At 43.1% G+C, this 17,572-nt stretch overlaps 3 protein-coding genes across 3 annotated transcripts; all 3 read right to left on the bottom strand.

Moving 5' to 3' along the window:
• Positions 1-407: 407 nt before the first annotated feature.
• Positions 408-8,960, bottom strand: nxf1a (nuclear RNA export factor 1a). The gene is made up of 21 exons (XM_076159558.1): positions 8,710-8,960; positions 8,138-8,348; positions 7,333-7,531; positions 7,159-7,242; positions 6,830-6,934; positions 6,510-6,590; positions 6,349-6,418; positions 5,835-5,923; positions 5,612-5,719; positions 5,406-5,515; positions 2,993-3,029; positions 2,690-2,758; positions 2,472-2,527; positions 2,097-2,204; positions 1,877-1,935; positions 1,652-1,767; positions 1,505-1,547; positions 1,326-1,404; positions 979-1,161; positions 840-900; positions 408-729 (listed from the first exon to the last, which is right to left on the bottom strand). Exons 1-21 carry the CDS (start codon positions 8,735-8,737, stop codon positions 691-693), a joined length of 1,935 nt encoding a protein of 644 aa, XP_076015673.1. The 5' UTR covers positions 8,738-8,960; the 3' UTR covers positions 408-690.
• Positions 8,961-10,189: 1,229 nt separating this feature from the next.
• LOC143007996 (inositol-trisphosphate 3-kinase C-like) lies at positions 10,190-12,405 on the bottom strand. The gene is made up of 6 exons (XM_076159520.1): positions 12,387-12,405; positions 12,085-12,298; positions 11,764-11,968; positions 11,570-11,671; positions 11,317-11,388; positions 10,190-11,168 (listed from the first exon to the last, which is right to left on the bottom strand). Exons 1-6 carry the CDS (start codon positions 12,403-12,405, stop codon positions 10,908-10,910), a joined length of 873 nt encoding a protein of 290 aa, XP_076015635.1. The 3' UTR covers positions 10,190-10,907.
• Positions 12,406-15,135: 2,730 nt separating this feature from the next.
• On the bottom strand, positions 15,136-17,370 carry LOC143007995 (seipin-like). Its single transcript, XM_076159519.1, has 7 exons — positions 17,114-17,370; positions 16,873-16,951; positions 16,634-16,777; positions 16,503-16,538; positions 16,093-16,227; positions 15,757-15,854; positions 15,136-15,424 (listed from the first exon to the last, which is right to left on the bottom strand). The coding sequence occupies exons 1-7, from the start codon at positions 17,368-17,370 to the stop codon at positions 15,136-15,138; spliced, it is 1,038 nt and encodes a 345-aa protein (XP_076015634.1).
• Between the last annotated feature and the right edge of the window lie 202 nt (positions 17,371-17,572).

The raw sequence follows: 17,572 nt of genomic DNA, 5'->3' as shown, positions 1-17,572 counted from the left end.
ATTTCCAGCTTTCCTTTTTCAATGTTTTGTATTCACAGCTGTCACTCGTTCTTTTGAGTAACAAAATCATTCCTCATTGTATGCCTATGCATATTAAAACCAAGTGGATTTCATCTATTACATTAAACTACTGTATTATTACTATTTTACTTAATAAAGGAAATAGTTAGTTAAAATGCTTCATCTCATTTATTATCATGTAGTTTAATGTTTTGCTTTTCCTTTGATGTATGTGGGCTTTGGATCAGGTATTTCTAATCAGAAATTATTATTTTTTATTTCAAAAAATACTTTTTTCTAATCAGTATTTATTACTGTGAACAAGCAGACATCCTAGGACAGTTAGTTATAAAAATGTTTTTATTCCTTTTTGCTCTTGCAAGGCCAATATGAAAGTCATTACTATATAATGGTAAAATAGGAAATATTTTATTTTAAACACATCACAACAAATCAAGCTGAGGATAACTAAACCACGAGCCATTTATCTTTATTCCTATGATAACATATACAAAATGTACTGTGACATCGGTACTCGGGTGGAATAATGTCAACATTTGGCTGTTAAAACAAAGCACTGATTAACAGAAATGCCACTACCGCAGTTGTTTTAATAAAACAATGGCAAAGGAAATAATAAAACAAAAGCCATATAAATAAAACGACTGCAAATTTCACAGATTCAGATCTTCACTTAATGAATGCAACTTCAGGGATCTTGCCATCCGTCTGTAAAGTGCAGAGAAAGCAAAGCATTATATTTTCTTGCTGTAACAATGAACACATCCCTGTGTGTTGAAAAACATTGCAATGCTGACATCGAGGATAATTCATGTTACCTTTAACTGAGTAAAGATTTGTGCTGCTCTGTTGAAATCCCACTCATTATCTTGCAGACACCTGCCAAAGAAAACATTTATTTAGATATTTCCCAACACAGTGAATAAATGACCAACAGACGCAGACAAGTGTGCTTACTTCTGGGACCACTCAAAGTTCATGCCCGACTTCTGGGAGAAGGCCGATAGCATCTCCTGCTGTGGGGCGGTGAGGGTGGGCACTGGGCTGGAGGATGGAGTAGGGGCAGGAGCCACAAAAGCTCGGCGAATCTCCTCCGTAGTAGCAGTGCGGATGAAAAGCTGGTCGTTTACGATACACAATCTGGCAAAACAGAGTAGACACGATGAGATGACACATGCATGTGCTCATTAAAACCTCACAACTGTTGTTACTAATATTCTACCTGACACATGTGCACGTCCATATGAGAAATAAGGACAGATAAAGAGGGTTGGGACAAACCAATGGGGGCTCATTACACATACCCTGGACCCCCTGCGGGGACTGTGACGAACACCCGAGAGAATGCCAAAGTGGAGTCCCTTGATTTACCATCAACTGCAACTGAAAAGCAAACGAGACACATTGAGACAGAAAATATGAAGTGGTACCATTCCAGTGGTTGAGAATGACATTTTAATCATGGTTATAATAAATAGCTAACCTTCTTTGAAAACTCCGCTCACAGTAAAGGACAGTAGTGTATTCTGTAAATGGAAAACAGATTGTGGAATTAGAACAGAGAAATGATTAACTAGATGAAATGCAGGCTCATTACAAGTGCAGTCTGACGAGCCAAATATGAACCCACCGTGTAGGTGTTTACATCAATGGTGAAGGAGGCGATGTCGTGCTGCGTTTTGGGGAGCTCGTTGATGAAAGCCACAACGTTTAGTCGCGTGTTCTTTAGCAGGCGAAAGCGCATCGCTATGAGAAGAGAAGAAATATAAGATGGCATCACAAACCATAAACAACAGTCTTAACAATTCAGATCTCAGTAGAGGTCAACCGTGAACAAAAATGAGGTCCCACTCACTGGAGTCTTTGACCCGTTTCAGGTTTCGACTGTCCTTGTGGTACTCTCCCAGACTGGACCTGTGGGGAATCACCAGGAAAATGACAAAGTTCATCACTAATAATACGGATGAGAATCATATGTGTTAATAATGAGATCACTTCGGGGGAAAATTAGGAAACACCTTTGTGCTAATCTAGTATTGTGTTCAAAACTGTACTTAATGTGTGTGTGTTCTCACCTTGAAGGGTTCTGGGTGGAGTAAGGTGTTGTGAGGGATAAGCATGCTCCATCATGGTAGGCATCCAGCAGAGGCTGTCGGTCCCCCGAGTCATAAATACTGTAGTATCTGCAAAAGAGTGTGAGTGACATGAATTTATTTTGTCATTTGTCATTTAGTCATACTGTGTTCTTTCAGCTTACAGGATCTACTGCTACATATATAGCGACAGTTTAAGTCGGATTGTTAGCCCACTGCTCACAGGTTTACTCAAGGCTAATAATAATAATACTATTTGAGGGATTCTTACAGGACACCCAAGGTCGCCTTGCAGTGAAATCAGTGTAGTAATCGGAAGACCCAAATGAAAATTGTGCATAAAGAGTGGCAACTCACTGCTGTAAGAATCGAAGGATGAGAGACTTGATATCATCAGAGATGAAACAGCTGCCCTGGATTGTCATATAGAAAAACATTAGTCAAGTACATAAAGGTGACAGCTGCTGTGTCCAACCTTCATATATTGGGGCACAGTCTCACATTAACCCTCTCCAGTAAAATCAACTTTGAAATGACCACCTATGTGTCATCTAATGTCAATTATGTGACGGTACCTTGCAGGTTGGGATCGTGGTGGGTGCCTCCACATCAAATCCTATGGGTGGGGGGAGGTCATGACCATCCTACAATCAAACAAGTCTGCATGAAAAATGCTGCAGTTGCAAACAATATGAATTGTGTAATCACCAATACGAACAATATTGTGACAACTGAGAACAAGCTGTTTCATGCATTACCCTGTATAAGATTATAATAAACCGAGATCAATGACGCGTTTATAGCCTCTTATATAATTAGGTCTGATAAAACAGGTTACAATATGAAGCAAGGCAAGGCAATCAAAAAACTGAACTTACCAGTTTGAGGAGCCGGGGAAACCTCTGCCGCACAGCACTGGGACAGGGAGAAAATCCAGAGCAACAAAGTTATCACCACAAAGTGACACAGACGTCATGCTCACTATAGCAAGTACAAGTGCTCGGTCACACCTACTCACACACTTAATGCCATGTAATACACAGTATGTAATTACAGTGTGTCGTGTAATGTCTGCTGCCTTGTGCAGAACTAAAAACATTCTGTTATGCATGTAAATGTTTGAAAAATGGAAGGGGCTAAACTTTGTGTGTAAGCAAATCTGCAAATGGGATATTTACTCAGTTGCTCCCTCTCTCTCATGCTGTGCTCCTTGACATTTCTCCCACCAAAACGTGTACTTACCAACAGGCATACTCACCCTCTCCCCCAATATGGAGATATACACACATCTGACATGGGGAAGCAACACACACTTTTCCAGGAGTACACACATTCACAGGCCTACAATCTAAATCAAAGTCTGTGCTGCAAGCCAGCAGAGACAAGCGTTTGATTTGATCAAACTAACAGGGTTTGGATTACTGGGAGAGAGGTGGATATCTCATGTCCCCCCAAAAGCCCAGCCAAGAGACTAGAGAAGTAAATTATAACTGTGTCTGGGTATAGAAATATAAAATTGATCAGACATGTGACAAGTACAATCATTCCAACTTCACCAGAAGAGGCGGCGAGTGCTGGTCATGGTCATGTGAACGGGAAATGGGATTAAGTTAAGACAGCGTCTGTGCCCTCCATTATGGGGAAACGGCGACAACCTGAGAACAGCCAAAACTAACTAAAATATAAAGAATCTGGCTTCAGACTGAGCTGTGCCCAGCCACCCCCACAGCTCACCCCATAGTCTTACCCCAGCTGCACAAGCACAACAGTGTGCGGCGAACATCTCACCATCACATCTTATTAAGCAATGTGTCCTGCATTGATGGACCCAGTGGACCGGGCCATTTATTTTCTATTTCAATTTGGTCCCAAGCAAACACTCTGAATACAGAGGGACTGGGATTATTATGAGTCACTCATTGTGTTCTTTTTGTTCTCTCACTTGCTCCGTCTGCTTCATTAGCCATGGCAACAGTGTGTTTAGACTGGCTTTTTACTCGTCACAGCCATCACCACATTGAAAGGCAGCATTTCTCTACGTTTGTATATCTTGCTCCTTGGGACTGTTTCGGGCAATAACGCCTCTGATGGTTGTCCAGCTCAGAACGGGTTTCCCTCAGATGTAAGTTACGGCATTTTCGCCACTGCATTCACTCGACAGCAGGAGGTCATTTTAGGAGAGCCAGTGGAAGTGGAAGAGACAGGACGCTTTTTCCCTTCGGTTAGTCACTGCTCATTCGGGATAATGACTCTTAAACACCCTCCGCCTCAGCCCAATGGATTTTCCTGCGGAGTCCCGTCTTCTCCATTCCATCTCGTCACTTTCTTTGCGAGTTCGCACTCACAGGGACTAAGGCTGAGTAATCGTGACTGTGCCTGCCTTAGGTTGTCCCGGGGTTTCAAGTTGGGATCTTACCCGTCATGGGCTATCCAGCCTTCCATACTCGCCTGATACAGGAGGCCAACTGGGCACGGGTGCTACGAGGGGAGGGGAAACACTCTTTGGCTGTGGATTTTTCTCTGTTTGGTGGAATTATACGTCAACTCTTCACACAACTGTGGGTTGTTCTGTTTCTGATAAACAACCTAAATTACTGTACAGTACAGCTCAAAGCACTGCTGTGAAGTCACGTTTATGTTCAAGGATTCTTTCTGGCCAATGATTTGTGCTGCCTCCTCTCTGGACTCAGTTATATATAGCATGAGTGGTGTGATGGTGTTCTAATGCAGCCATTGGGATGACGACTATGTGGGAAGACAGCAGGGGAGTGCTGGGCACAGCGTCACTGAGAAGCAGACCAACGCTTCAAAACACAGAAGGCAAAGAACTGAGAGACGACGCCGGTTCAAACTGTACAAATTCCTAAGCAAGCTGAAAAGAGAAAAACTATGAAACTGCATCGCAGAAACCGCCTGCTTAGCAAACTTTGGAAAGAAAAGTTAAGTCTAGTCTACGTGTGACAAGGACAAAACGTCATGCGGAGTCGCCCCTGTGTGAAAGAAAAAGTGATTTGACATGACTTGAAATCATTATCCTATTCTTTCCTTCCAGCTCAAGACATAACAAATATATAAACAGAGTTGTAGCGAATGTCAACTGGCTCAGTTAAACTTTCTTTCATTCTTTAGTGCTGTGTCAGCTGCTCTACAGAAAACACACTGCCGACTCTTCAGGTAACTTTTGGAACATTGCTGATTGCTTTCAGTTAAGGCAACAGGTGCTGGTCATGTACACACACACACGCCACTCCATACAATTGTTCCAGAGTCCCACAAAAATCACACACTGACCTAATGTATGCAGCCTGATCCTTGAAGAGGTCACACAGCGGGTTCCTGTTCAGCCACAGCTCCACAAGCTTCAGGCCTTTCACCTTTTCTAGCTCCCGGTCTGACTTCAACTGGACGGCCACAAAAACGAATAACACAGCCTGTTACAGAAGCGGCTAAACACCAATTCAGAACAATCTGGTAGGAAATGGACCAGTGTGTCTCACCTCATTGTGCGAGAGGTTGAGGGTCTTCAGTTGAGGCATCTTGGTGACTAAATCAGCCAGTTCGTCCAATTTGTGAATGCGGTTGTTGCTCAGGTTCAAGCTGGCCAACTGAGCCGTCAGAGGAGAAGGAGAACATATGAGAGCGCAGCCCGGATGAGGACTTCAATTACACCAAGTACCAGCATTTACCGTCAGTCAGAAAGGTGCGTGTTATGGATGTTACCTCTGGAATGTTTTCTTCAATGATCTTGATGACGGCTTCCATACTCGTCTTCCTATTGAGGATGACTTCAATGTTTTGGGAAACCAGATCTATCACACAAAGCAAAGTACCCGCTCGGTATTTTCAAACAATCAAAACAAAAGGTTAAGTCATACAAAAACAAGTGATTCCTAAAATGTGTTGTGATTCAGCTGATGGATTCATCGATTATAACAATTTGTTTCAACGCGACACCTCAGTAAATCATCTAGATTGAGTTTGTGCGTTTGAAGCCAGGCTGGATATAAATCCCTGTCTCCTGGGCTTAGATGCAAAACCTAAAGATAACATTGGTAAACTCGCCGCGGATGGCGGACAGTCTGTGTTGCGTAGGAGCCCAAGTGCAAGGTAAGAAACTCCGCCTCAACCGACTCGAATTACACACACGTTTTGTCACATCCTATGCTTCAGCAGAGATGCATTACAGAATACAGGTACAAATACCCAGTGAAAGAAGCGAGGACGGTGTAAATACCTGGGTCTGTACGGATGTTGTTCAGATCCAGTGCTTGCTGGGAGCCGTCGAAACGCTTTGCCATGCATTGCTGTGGAAGGGAAGGAGACGTCATGTGATTAGCAACAGAGGCAGTCAATGGTGGACGGACTTCAGACTGGTTACCAGGGCGTCCTGTTCACCTTTAGGTGCTCCAGGTGTTCAGGCTTCAGGTCGGAGAGGAGGAAGTTGGGAGGAGCACTGGGGTTGACATGTACTTCCACCTTAAAAGGTACAAAACATGAATATGAGCATTAGAGAGATCAGACACTAATTTGATATGCATGAAATCCTTTGATTGTCTGTGCGCTGCTGAGAGCTGCTGTAGTTATGTATACATCTTTCTGTCTCCAGAGAGTGATTTTAATTTGTTGTAGGTGACAGCTTAGTGACAGAGAGATTGAACGGCTGGTGACAGGCCCTTGTTGCGTCCTGACAGTGAGCCTGCACGCGTCGCACGTACCTTATAACCGTCTGTGTCTGTGATCTTGTGAGAACATTTGTGCAGAGCGTTGGCTGCAGGGGTGTCGTTCACGTAGAAATGGGCCCGGTTGTGGTCGACGTGGAACTGAACAGACAAGAAGAGAGGGTGAGACTAAATACAAACCCATTCATAAATACATCATGTCCTCCTGTCTGTTTACTGTTGATAGCAGGAAGACATTAAAGTATCACCACAGCTGGAAGGAATGTAAAAACCTAAAAAACAGCCTTGCCTTCATGGTTCCACCCTGATCAGGACAATAACGAGCATTGTGTTTTAAAAAGAAAATCAAGTTTGCTGAAGCTCACCTGTACAGGCGTGTAGGTTACTGAGCAGATGTTCTGCAGAGCCGGCAGTAACCATTTCTTATCGTATTTTCTTCCATGTGGTATCTGTGTGACAATGAAAATCAAAACATTGAAACAGAGGGGCTTCAGGAAGGAGGACTGGGTGACTCCTGGCAACTGTGGTTGGATACTCACCGTTACTTTGTACCATCCCGAGCGGGCTTTCAATCCTCCACCGCTCATCCCTCCGCCTCCTCTGTCGCCTCCTTTAAAGCCTCCACCTCCTCTTCCACCTCTAACAGCTAATCCTCCTCCTCCCTGCCCTTTGCCGCCTCCTCTTCTGTCTCTGTCAAACCGTCCTTCTCCTTTCCGGTTGGATCTTCCATACGGGTTGCTGAAGAAGATGGAAAAAAGCGATGGGAAAAACAACTTAACGTACCTCGCGAGGTGTTCCGAAAAAATGTAGTTTCAGGTAAAAATGGGTCATCTTTGTTTAAGATAAGATACTTTATTTTTGTCAGATCACATGCAATTCACGATGTCGTCACACGTAATTTGAAATTGGTCTTGTTTTATGATAACCGACGAAAAAAGCAAAAGGGATTTAACTAAACTTATTTCACCTTTTCTGTTTGTTTTTCAGCAGCAATGACACCTTTCTTTGCATGTGCTCGGGGTTATCACAGTCAGACAGACTTGTTTTTCGACTTTCAGTTTCCACAGCATGTTTATGACAAAAAGGTACCGTCTTGGCATAAACTTGACTGTTTGAATTGACTTGTTCTTCTGGCATTTGATTGGCTATAAACGATTCAAAGTGGTCATAGTCCCGTAAATCAGATTAACATCCATGTACAAGAAGGGGCAATTTGGTACGATGCCCGTCATGCAATGTAAAACTAAAGGAACCAAACTAAACCAAACGCAACGTAACAAATGGTCGTCCTGTGCTACCAACTCCAGGTTTGAAAAGTTACACCGTCTACGCAGCCAAACTCACAATCTCTGCTGGGAGCCCATGTCCTGAACGCCGTCGCTCATAGTCACATCTCCGTCTTCTTCAAGCTTGGACCTCGGTCCAGGACCCCCAGAACCTCCCTGGTGGTTTCCCCGCGGGCGATCCCTACGGGACCTGTCATACGACCGACCCTTATTATAGGAGCCTCGACCTTTGCGGCCTCGGTATGGTGGTGCTGTTCTGTCATCGTGCTCTGAAAAATGAAAGACAAGTGTTACATCAGCTGTTCAGCAACAATGATCAAATGCATTTAAAATTGTTGTTTTAGACATAATGATAATAAACGGAATTATTTACAGGCCTCTAATGTGACTCACATGTCTCTAAATGCCGCTTGAGTTAAAACACACAGAACAAACCACTGACTTGTAAACACGAGGGTCGTAAGTACCACACATGGGACTCCAGGGAGCACAAAATATAATTTTACCTCCTGGTAGCAAGCACCCACTGCTTGTGACCTCTCTCCTGGCCAAGAAGTCACCACAGTCTGAAGAAAAGGGGGACAGTATAGCGAAGCTGTATTGTTATTGCGTTAGAAAGCAAGGTCTTACCATTGTAGTAGTGTCCGCCGTCCGCCATGTTTACGGAATTGTTTTGGATTAAAAAAACACAACACTTGATTCAAAGTAATATGCACAGGGTTTCTTGTCTTTCACGACACTCAAAGGCGATGGTGAAGACGGAACAAAAGCATCGCAGGAGCTTCGGGTTAAAGATAAAGGCAGTTTGCCGATGGCTGGCAGGAGTGCACTTTAGCTGGCGGCTAAGCTAACTAGCTTCTCCCCAGAGCTGCCTGTGTCCAATGACGTCAACGGAAATAACGCCACCCTGACGCAACTTCCGCCCCAGGCCACGTGACATTACAAGTCTTTGAGTTTGAGTTTGAAGCGCGAACACAATTACTACACAAAAATGAACTCAAACTCTTTTCACAGCTACATACCAGGGTAACACTGTGGGGATTTGTATAAATGTTATCATATTGATAAAAAAAAAGTTCATTACAACATTAAATTTGAACCCATACAGGAAGTCAAACAATCACACGAAAAACTATCACACCCACCTGACACGCTGCAAGTGTGTCTAAATCCAAATATATAGATCCATATTCAACCACAAACGACTTTTTGGTACACAATTTTGGCGGAAATACTTTACTGTAGTGTATTTTTGTTGTATTTAACATCATTACATTACCATTGCATCGTAAAAATATTTATTCCCTTTACGTTTTTGTTGGATTTGGATGGATTCCTGTATTGAGTGGGGTCTCTTTATCAATATCCAGATAACTAGTATCCCAATCTGGTTAATTTTGAGTACAAATTATGGCGGTTAACGGTTTACGGTTAACACTGGCAGGCTAACTACTCTACCATGTACATTAACGTCATTCAGGCCACGTTCGGGTGTTGTAAAGACAAGAAGTCCTTTATTACAACATGTTTGCATAAGACTCTAACTCTAAATCGAGGAAAATGGCTGCGCACATGGACAGAACTTACCTTGCGCCGTAAAACTTGTGACCACAGATAAGTTTGGAAGTCTCCGAGGCGCTGCCATGCTGTCCTGCCTGGGGGAGGAAAGCCACTATAAACCGCTGTGTGTGAAAAGACTACAAACAGGGAGGGTCGCAAGTTTAAGCCCAAATTTGTCCTCCTGACATGAAAGCGTGCCAACCTTTGGAAACGAGCTGGCGAGTGTGTGAGATGCACCCCAACATAATGTTTAAACAAATATCCACAATTTTATCTTTACCTTGGTGATATGTTATCCAGGGATGACAGAATAAGCTGCCTGTTTATTGCATCCAGTTGGTGAAACGTTTGTCTTTGCGCAGGCAATTGTACCTACAGTTTCAATGTGATGTCATCCTCTGAACAAGGATGATGTCACCCTTATTTGATAGCACTTAACTACTGACCAGGTGTTTGTTTTTTCTGTATTACTCATGAACTCTGTGAATTCACCAGCATTTTGATTGATTGCAAGCAAGTGATAAAACTTTATTTATACAGTGTAGCACCTTCCAGACATCATAAATGGAGTTTAAAGTGTTTTACATAAACAGGGACAAAGATAGGACAAATAAAACACACAACACAAACCAGAAGCCCTGACAGAAATGAATGTTTTTGAAATAAACCACAAAGTAAAAAAATGGAACAAAAAAAGTGGAGACTGAATGAAGATTAAATTTACTGTGCAGTAAATCATTCTAGATAGTTTTTCTAAATCTCAATTCCTCAATATTGGCAGCCAAGATAATGTTTTCATTAGATACGCCTGTTGGTGTTGCACATTATTTATAATACGGCTGGGCAATATTCCCGGGGGACATGTTACCCACCTGTTTTAAAGACTCTGGACTACAAGTGTTTATTATTAGATTATGTGTATGACTTAAACTTTAGCTCGACTAGTAATAGCTGAGACCCTTTTGCTGAACAACACATTTAAATCTGACAAGTCAGTTGTCAGTAAACATCAACAGACAAATGATCATGCATTTTTTTTTAGTTCCTTTATAAATGCGGATATATAAAAATACATATGAAATACTTAAAATTGTCTGCGTAACAACACTTACACAACAGAGTAAGTGCCTACCACATGTAGAAAAGTTGAGTTGAGTTGTCTTCAATTTGATTCAATATCCTCAACCAGTGAAGACAAATTCCACCATAATCGAATCTTCCTCCATAGTGTGAAGTGTATCAGCGTCCAAAACACGATATTTGACACCTCAGCCTTCTTCAGTTCCCAAGCTTTCCTCTCCTGTGCTTCCCTCTTTGGGCCAGGAGGCTGCACTGATCGCCTGGCTCAGAGACGCAATGAGGGACGCCAGGCCGATGAGGTAGCCGTCCTCCCTGCTCCCCTGGGCCCATGGGACATCGTGTTGCAGCTCGCTGGTGTCAGGCACTGGTCTCGTCTTCCCAAAATCAATCATCCATACGCTGGCCCTGCTGCTGTGGTCGTGGACGAAGAGAAGGGAGCTGCCAATCACCTGGGCAGACAGGTGAAACATGGACACCATAAGAATCCAAGAGACATGACATAAGATTGAAGTATTTCAGACTTCCGGGATTGATTTGGTCATTCTGATCTTTCTTAAGTTGCAGGAGCTATTATTCCAAGATATTGATTCAACCAACCTCATGTGTTCTGAAAAAAGGTGAATTCTTCAGAGCATCATGCAGTGCCAGTAGCCTGGAGTGGAACGCTTTCTGTGAGGAGAGATGGTAGTATTTATCTCATTATTGCTCCTTTGCAACATATTTGTTGTTTTAACATTAATAAAGGACACAAAAGCTGCAGAAAATTAAGAACAAAAACCGACTACAATGATGATTTTGGACATGCTTTTGGTCAAATCAAAGCAGTGTTTCTGTAACTGACAGAACTGACCAGGATGGGGCGCCGACTCCTGGTGAAGAAGAGCAGTGCCTCTGTAAGCTGAGCTAAGGACATAATATTCCTGAAGTCCCGTTGGATGCTGCCATCCTCCATCTTGCTCGTAGAGGAAAACACATTTCAAGATCAGCATCTAAACTTCAGTAAAGTGAGCATTTGTGGGTGATATGAGTTTAGTGGCATCCTACCATGATGCCCTCAATTCTGAATCCTAGTGTGGAAGTAGAGTTGGTGGTATCCCTCCACTGGAGGTAACGCCACTTAGTCACTCCTCCCTGTGCATGCTCCTCTGCTGACAGAGCTGCAGGGTCTAATTTCACCATCTTCTGGTACATGTCGCTCCTCAGGGTGGCTTTGGCTGGAGCTTTGATCAGTTCCTCCTCTTGGTATGTCCTGAAACACCGATACAGTGCATCAAATGGTGGTGTAGAGATTAAAGCTTTCCCACATCTCAGGACTGAACTGGCCACCACTGTCTTAGAATTAAAAATCCTTCCCTTCCAACCTACCTGACTCCCATCTTGCAGTCCATGATTACAGGTTTCTTCAGGCCTCTCAGCAGGTCCTCCAGGCGGATGTAGCAGTGCTCGCCCCTGGTGACCAAGCCATGGTACTGCGGGACAAAGGGCCTCAGTGGGTCTCTCATCAGGCAGTCTAGACACATAGCCTCTGCTTCACTGTACAGTTTCAGCACCTCCCCACCCTCACTCAGCTGGAAGTTACCTGCTGACAACAACCAGCAAGGAAGGAGTGAGAGCCGGAGACTTTGGAGAGTCTTTAGCTTTCCCCCTGTATTCTGAATGTACAATACAGTATATTGCTCTGCACATGCCTTGATGTCCGGCGAGCTGGACCCAGGAGCTCTGCCGCCGCAGTGACCAGTGCATCATGGTCAGGAAAGTTCTCCAGGAGTGACTCTGAGACAAATAACTGCTTTAGTAGTGTTGGACAGGATCGTTTTTCACACAGTTTAAATTGCTTGTGCCATCTGGGGACTAATTCAACAATTACAACTGCAATATAAATCTGTACCCATGGAATAAATTAAACATCTGGGTTTGTTCCAGAAGAAAGGTGTAATTTAAGTGTCCTGATTTCTTACTCTTGGGGAAATGTGGTTGTACCCACAATCTAATTAGTTGCACTTTAAACAAAATATGTTTAGCAACCATGCCCCCAAAGACTCATTCCAATTCAAAATAGAATACAGGTAATATAGTGTTGGACAGATGTTCTATTCATGAGTGCTTTGTCACACATTGCTTCTGTTTTTATTCAAAGGAGTTGAGTGAAAACGTGAGACATTTCTCACATTGGATTAATCAACAGCTACTTTTCACTGTGTGACATGCAAAGTACACACTGAGAAAAATGAAAGTCTACTTTCCTCATCCTCACCTCCATTTGTTCCTGTATCTGTAGCAGCAGCAATGCAAATGCCATTCAAACACACACAGTCTGTGTCAAAGTCCTCTTTCAAACCCATGCAAATCCCCACAGGCTCAGTGCCAATAACAGTTGAGAGGTATTGTTTTGTGCCACTTCCGCAGAAATGGCTTCACACAGGTGCGACACATTACACACAGATCATGTGAACATACGCAGGACTGAAAATGTAACTGAGAATGTGAGGCTGCACCACAGATTCATCCACCCAAGCATCCATCCACACTGTTCTCACCTTCCTGAACGTCTTCCTCTTTGAGCTAGCATCCTCTCCCTCACTGAAGACGTCATCGCTCTCTGCCGAGGAGAGGTTGATGGACGAGGAAGTGGAGGAGGTGGTGGAGGAGTGCAAAAGCTTAGAGAGGCCTGGATATGGAGAGGACCACTGGTGTGCTTTTGAGCTGTGAGGGCTTCTTAAAGGCTCTTCATCTTCTACACTCTTCTTCCCAGGAGCCTTGTCTTCCCCCTTGCTCTCGCTCTCCTTGCTGCCCAGACTTACAGAATCTCTTTCCTTATCCTCCGCTTGATTTCTCTCCACCTCGGAATTCAAACTTCCTCCCAACTTCTCCTTTCTCCTTGCTGTCCATTTTGCCCTCATTTCTTCCCTTGCACATATCACTGTCAATTCCTTATCTTTTCTTCTTTCTGTGCCTTCAACTCCCTCACTCCCCCCTTCCTCCCTCAGTCCAATTGTTGCGTTAGAATCGAGCCATATCTCATCCTCACTTTCTCTGTCCTCTCCAAGTCCACCGATACGCTGATTGTAAGGGGGGAAACTTTTTGTAGTGTGAAGTTTGGGTCTCACCTTCCTGCAGCAGCTGTTAAATCCTTTACTGCTCAATAGATGCTGGTGTGTCTCATCTGATAGTGGTGCAGAGACGTTATCATCCACAGTTTGCTGATTCTCAAATTTCATCTCCGGTCTCTCTATGAAGGGATCTTCTGTAGCATCCATTTTTATATCCAATATGAAGGGTGCATGGTGAATCTAGTCTACTTTCATCTATATATTAGAACAACAGAACTAGGCATAAATGGTATCCAGAGTGCCTTACCTGTGTTACTTATCTCTGCTGAATGAGTGTGGGAAGCCCTGTTCGTAACCTACTTCACTCTCTATCAGTTCATTATCCATGCTGATGCCACATTTTGCATGCAGTGACGTTATGAAGTTTCCAAAGCTTCATGCAGAGCCAGCTGTTGGAGTTTTGCCAATAGCAACACAGGCGTCAAAACCATCCAGGAATGCTGCCTGTCAATGTCACGAGGCTCAGTAGAGTAGGGTTACCCGCCATAGACGAATGTGCACTTTTTTGAGGGGTTAACTACATAGAGACAGTGAAGTAATTTATGATTACAAATACATCTCATACAGCCCAAAGACAAGCAGAGTGATTAGGGTGAACACTCACTCAAACAAGCATGGACAAAATGTGCATTGTAATAGCTTTTAGAATTAAATAAATAAACATTAAGGCACAAAATACAGGCTTTAAAACTTCTTCAGATACTTTATTTTTGCTTTTTGATTAAGTAACCAGGAGTGAATGTAGGCTTCTGATGTTTTTCCCAACCAAACCATGCAACCGTTATTGATGTGATTTGCACTGGGCAACGACAAATGATAAATGATCCCACCAAAATTCCATTTTTTGGTTGACTGACATATTACCTGCATAGTTGTGATTGGTTTTCATACCTAATTTCACAATGTTGAAGTGGCTGACTACAATACATAAAGCAGAACCCAAAGAGCAGATGTTCAAATGAGAAAATGGTGAAAGTTAGGAGAACAAGGATTCAAAGACAAATACAATACAGCCTGTATATGTATAGCTACCTATATAATATAGGGAGTAAATATTTACACTCCAGTCAGTTCATGTTTGAGTGTTGGGTGCATGAACTGAACAGTATGCAAAATACAAATGACCACATTTCTTACATAATCAGTAAAGTAATGGCTATATTGAAGAACGGGATCATCTGGTCATCACATCTGCTTTGGTGATGCTCGTCCATCTTCATCCATGTATCTCACTATCCACTATACTCTCTCCTTAAAGGCCTCAAGCTGGCTCAGATGTATTGATTTCCTCTGACTGATCTGCCTGTCATTCTGTTTCTGTCATTCTGAAGTCCCCCTCATCCTCATGCAGACGGGGCTCCTGGCTCATATTTTCCGGGGTTATCTGAAGAGCATCCCACATCCCTGTACTGCCTGCCGACGAGTTTGTCTCTCCATTTAAATGCGGCAACCCAGTTTCTAATTGGTATCCTGGTGTCCAAGCTGCTCTGATCATCACACTCAGGAAGCTGAGGATGAAGATGGTGCTGAGGAAGGTGAAGTTACTCAAAACACCCACTAGGGCTGATGAAATAGGGAAGTTGAACAGCAAGTATCTGATGAAGAGACACACACCGAGATGAGGAACATTGTCATTATAGGATCACAGGAGTGTTATTGTATCGACTAAATTATGATATAATTGTTGCTATTTTCTAATTTCCCTGAATGTATCAGGGCTCCACTGGGGCTACAGGTAAAGATGATACAGATAAATTGATGCCTGCGATGTTTAATTAAACTGTTTTTCTCCACCGTAGCTGCATTAAATAGTTGAGTGATCTACAATTATCCCCCCTCTGTTGATTGTCCCCCTCTGTTGTGAATAGAACTAATCATCCCTGTTGGACTCATTGATTTAATATTAAATTGTTTTTGGCATTCTCACCTTATGCCAGTGAGGTGAGCATGAATGTTGAGCTGAGATGAGTAGATCTGCACCTTGTTGGACAGGATCTCAATGACGGCACTGACCGATGGGGAATACTGTCCATGAAGAAGCAGACTTCAACAACAATACACACATTCATACACACAAATGAATCACTGACCCCCACGATTCACTAACCCTTCTAATGATCCTAACCTACCCCCATATACAATGCTGCTGCTTCTTCAAAACTCTTGACTTTAGGAGCTACTCGTTTCATTCTTACATACATTCACAGACAGACTGACAGATACACACGCAACATACAAACACACAGTGCTGTCTGACACTCACAGGGTCATCTACGTATTCTGAGAAGAGCTCCACCTCCAGCACTTGTGACTGCTCAGACACTCCAGTCAGGAATGCAGGCAGGAGCAAGAGCGTTCCAAAGATCCGCAGCAGGTCTGAACGATACCGCAGCATGCTCTGATCACAGCAGGGAAACATCAACATGCACAGCATATGTCTATTCATTCCACTAAGATTTATGATTTTATTTTTTCCCAATTAAGAAAATTAAGGGGAATTCTACACAAGCCAGGTTCAAAGTGCAGGTGATAGTCAGGATATTTTAATCAGTTCTCCCGTGAAATAATCTGCTGGTGCAATGGAACTCTGGCATGCATAGGCAGTACTATTAAAGGTTTACTTATTTGTCATTAAGTGGTTAACATGCTGTGCAAATGCAGTGCTGTACTCACAAATCGGGAGCTGGAGCTGGAAAGCTGCTGTTTTGACTGAGAGACAAATCAATCATATGAGACAGCAAGCACAGTTTGATTGTATGTATTGACCAAATCTCCAAACACATGGGGAGGGGTGAGCAACTCACAGAGCGATGAGAGGAGGTAACCCTGTCTCCGTCCTGTGAAAAACATGTTGTCCTGATCATAAACATCCCTAGCTCTTGATTGGCTAAAGAATCTGGCATCTCCAGCACCAGCGAAAACCGATAAGCCTGGCTGAACGTCAGCACCTGAAGATCAGGGATACCTTCTGTGAATGGATGGATGCATGGATGAACATAAACTTTGATAAATAGATACTTCAAATTGATAATGGAGATAATACATGTTTTTTGTTCATGGTGAGAGAAACATTGGCCACGGGATAAGAACAATGAAAAGAGGCTTGAGATTCACAGTCTGTCCTGCATAGAGAGAGAGAGAGAGAGAAAGAGAGAGAGAGAGAGAGAGAGAGAGAGAGAGAGAGAGAGAGAGAGAGAGAGAGAGAGAGAGAAAAAGAAAAAGTGAATTATAGCAGTCAAAACACAGTGCCGACATTGTGTGTTTTCCTGATGCAGCAAGGTCACCTGTAGTAATAGTGTACAGGGGTGGAGTAAGCCACCTTTGGCATGTAGGAGAAGTAGAAGCTCCCATATAAAAAGGTAGCAAGCCAGAGGACCAGGAAGATAACAAACGCCACAATGACAGTCTGGAAAAATATCTTGCGGGTACGCAATATTGCCATGACAACAGCATCCTGAAGCCTCGACAGCAATGGACCAACCAGACCTGAAGGTCTTCGTACTCGTTGAGGGTACAACAGCTGCTGTGGTTCTCGATCCATAAAATCTGAAGATTTCAAAATAAGCAACAAAAATCAATGAAAGTGATGGCACACAAATTCAAAAGGGAAAAAAAGTAAAGAGCAAAGTTCCGCAGTTTAAGGACATCCAGCTGTTTAAGTTATCACAGGTTGTTGTGTTATCTGGTCCAAAGTTCTCTGTTAGAAATGAATCAGATCAGCCACTTACTGGTAAAAGTTTCAG

This window comes from Genypterus blacodes, unplaced genomic scaffold (genome assembly GCF_046128005.1).
Source record: "Genypterus blacodes isolate CSIRO-AG114 ecotype Tasmania unplaced genomic scaffold, CSIRO-AGI_Gbla_v1 ptg000098l_1, whole genome shotgun sequence".
Taxonomy (NCBI): domain Eukaryota; kingdom Metazoa; phylum Chordata; class Actinopteri; order Ophidiiformes; family Ophidiidae; genus Genypterus; species Genypterus blacodes.
This window is presented reverse-complemented; position numbering and strand designations above follow the sequence as displayed.

Excerpts from the sequence above, each read along its gene's own strand:
- nxf1a (XM_076159558.1), bottom strand. The coding sequence starts at position 8,737 with ATGGCGGACGGCGGACACTACTACAATG. Across the intron at positions 8,349-8,709 it reads CGGCGGACACTACTACAATG|AGCACGATGACAGAACAGCA; the intron begins GTAAGACCTTGC and ends TTCATTTTTCAG. Across the intron at positions 7,243-7,332 it reads CGGGATGGTACAAAGTAACG|ATACCACATGGAAGAAAATA; the intron begins GTGAGTATCCAA and ends ATTGTCACACAG.
- LOC143007996 (XM_076159520.1), bottom strand. Across the intron at positions 11,672-11,763 it reads TCAGAATTGAGGGCATCATG|ATGGAGGATGGCAGCATCCA; the intron begins GTAGGATGCCAC and ends TCTACGAGCAAG. Across the intron at positions 11,169-11,316 it reads CTTTTTTCAGAACACATGAG|GTGATTGGCAGCTCCCTTCT; the intron begins GTTGGTTGAATC and ends CTGTCTGCCCAG.
- LOC143007995 (XM_076159519.1), bottom strand. The coding sequence starts at position 17,370 with ATGGATCGAGAACCACAGCAGCTGTTGTACCCTCAACGAGTACGAAGA. Across the intron at positions 16,228-16,502 it reads CCAGCTCCAGCTCCCGATTT|AGCATGCTGCGGTATCGTTC; the intron begins GTGAGTACAGCA and ends TGCTGTGATCAG. Across the intron at positions 15,855-16,092 it reads CAGAATACGTAGATGACCCT|TATTCCCCATCGGTCAGTGC; the intron begins GTGAGTGTCAGA and ends CTTCATGGACAG.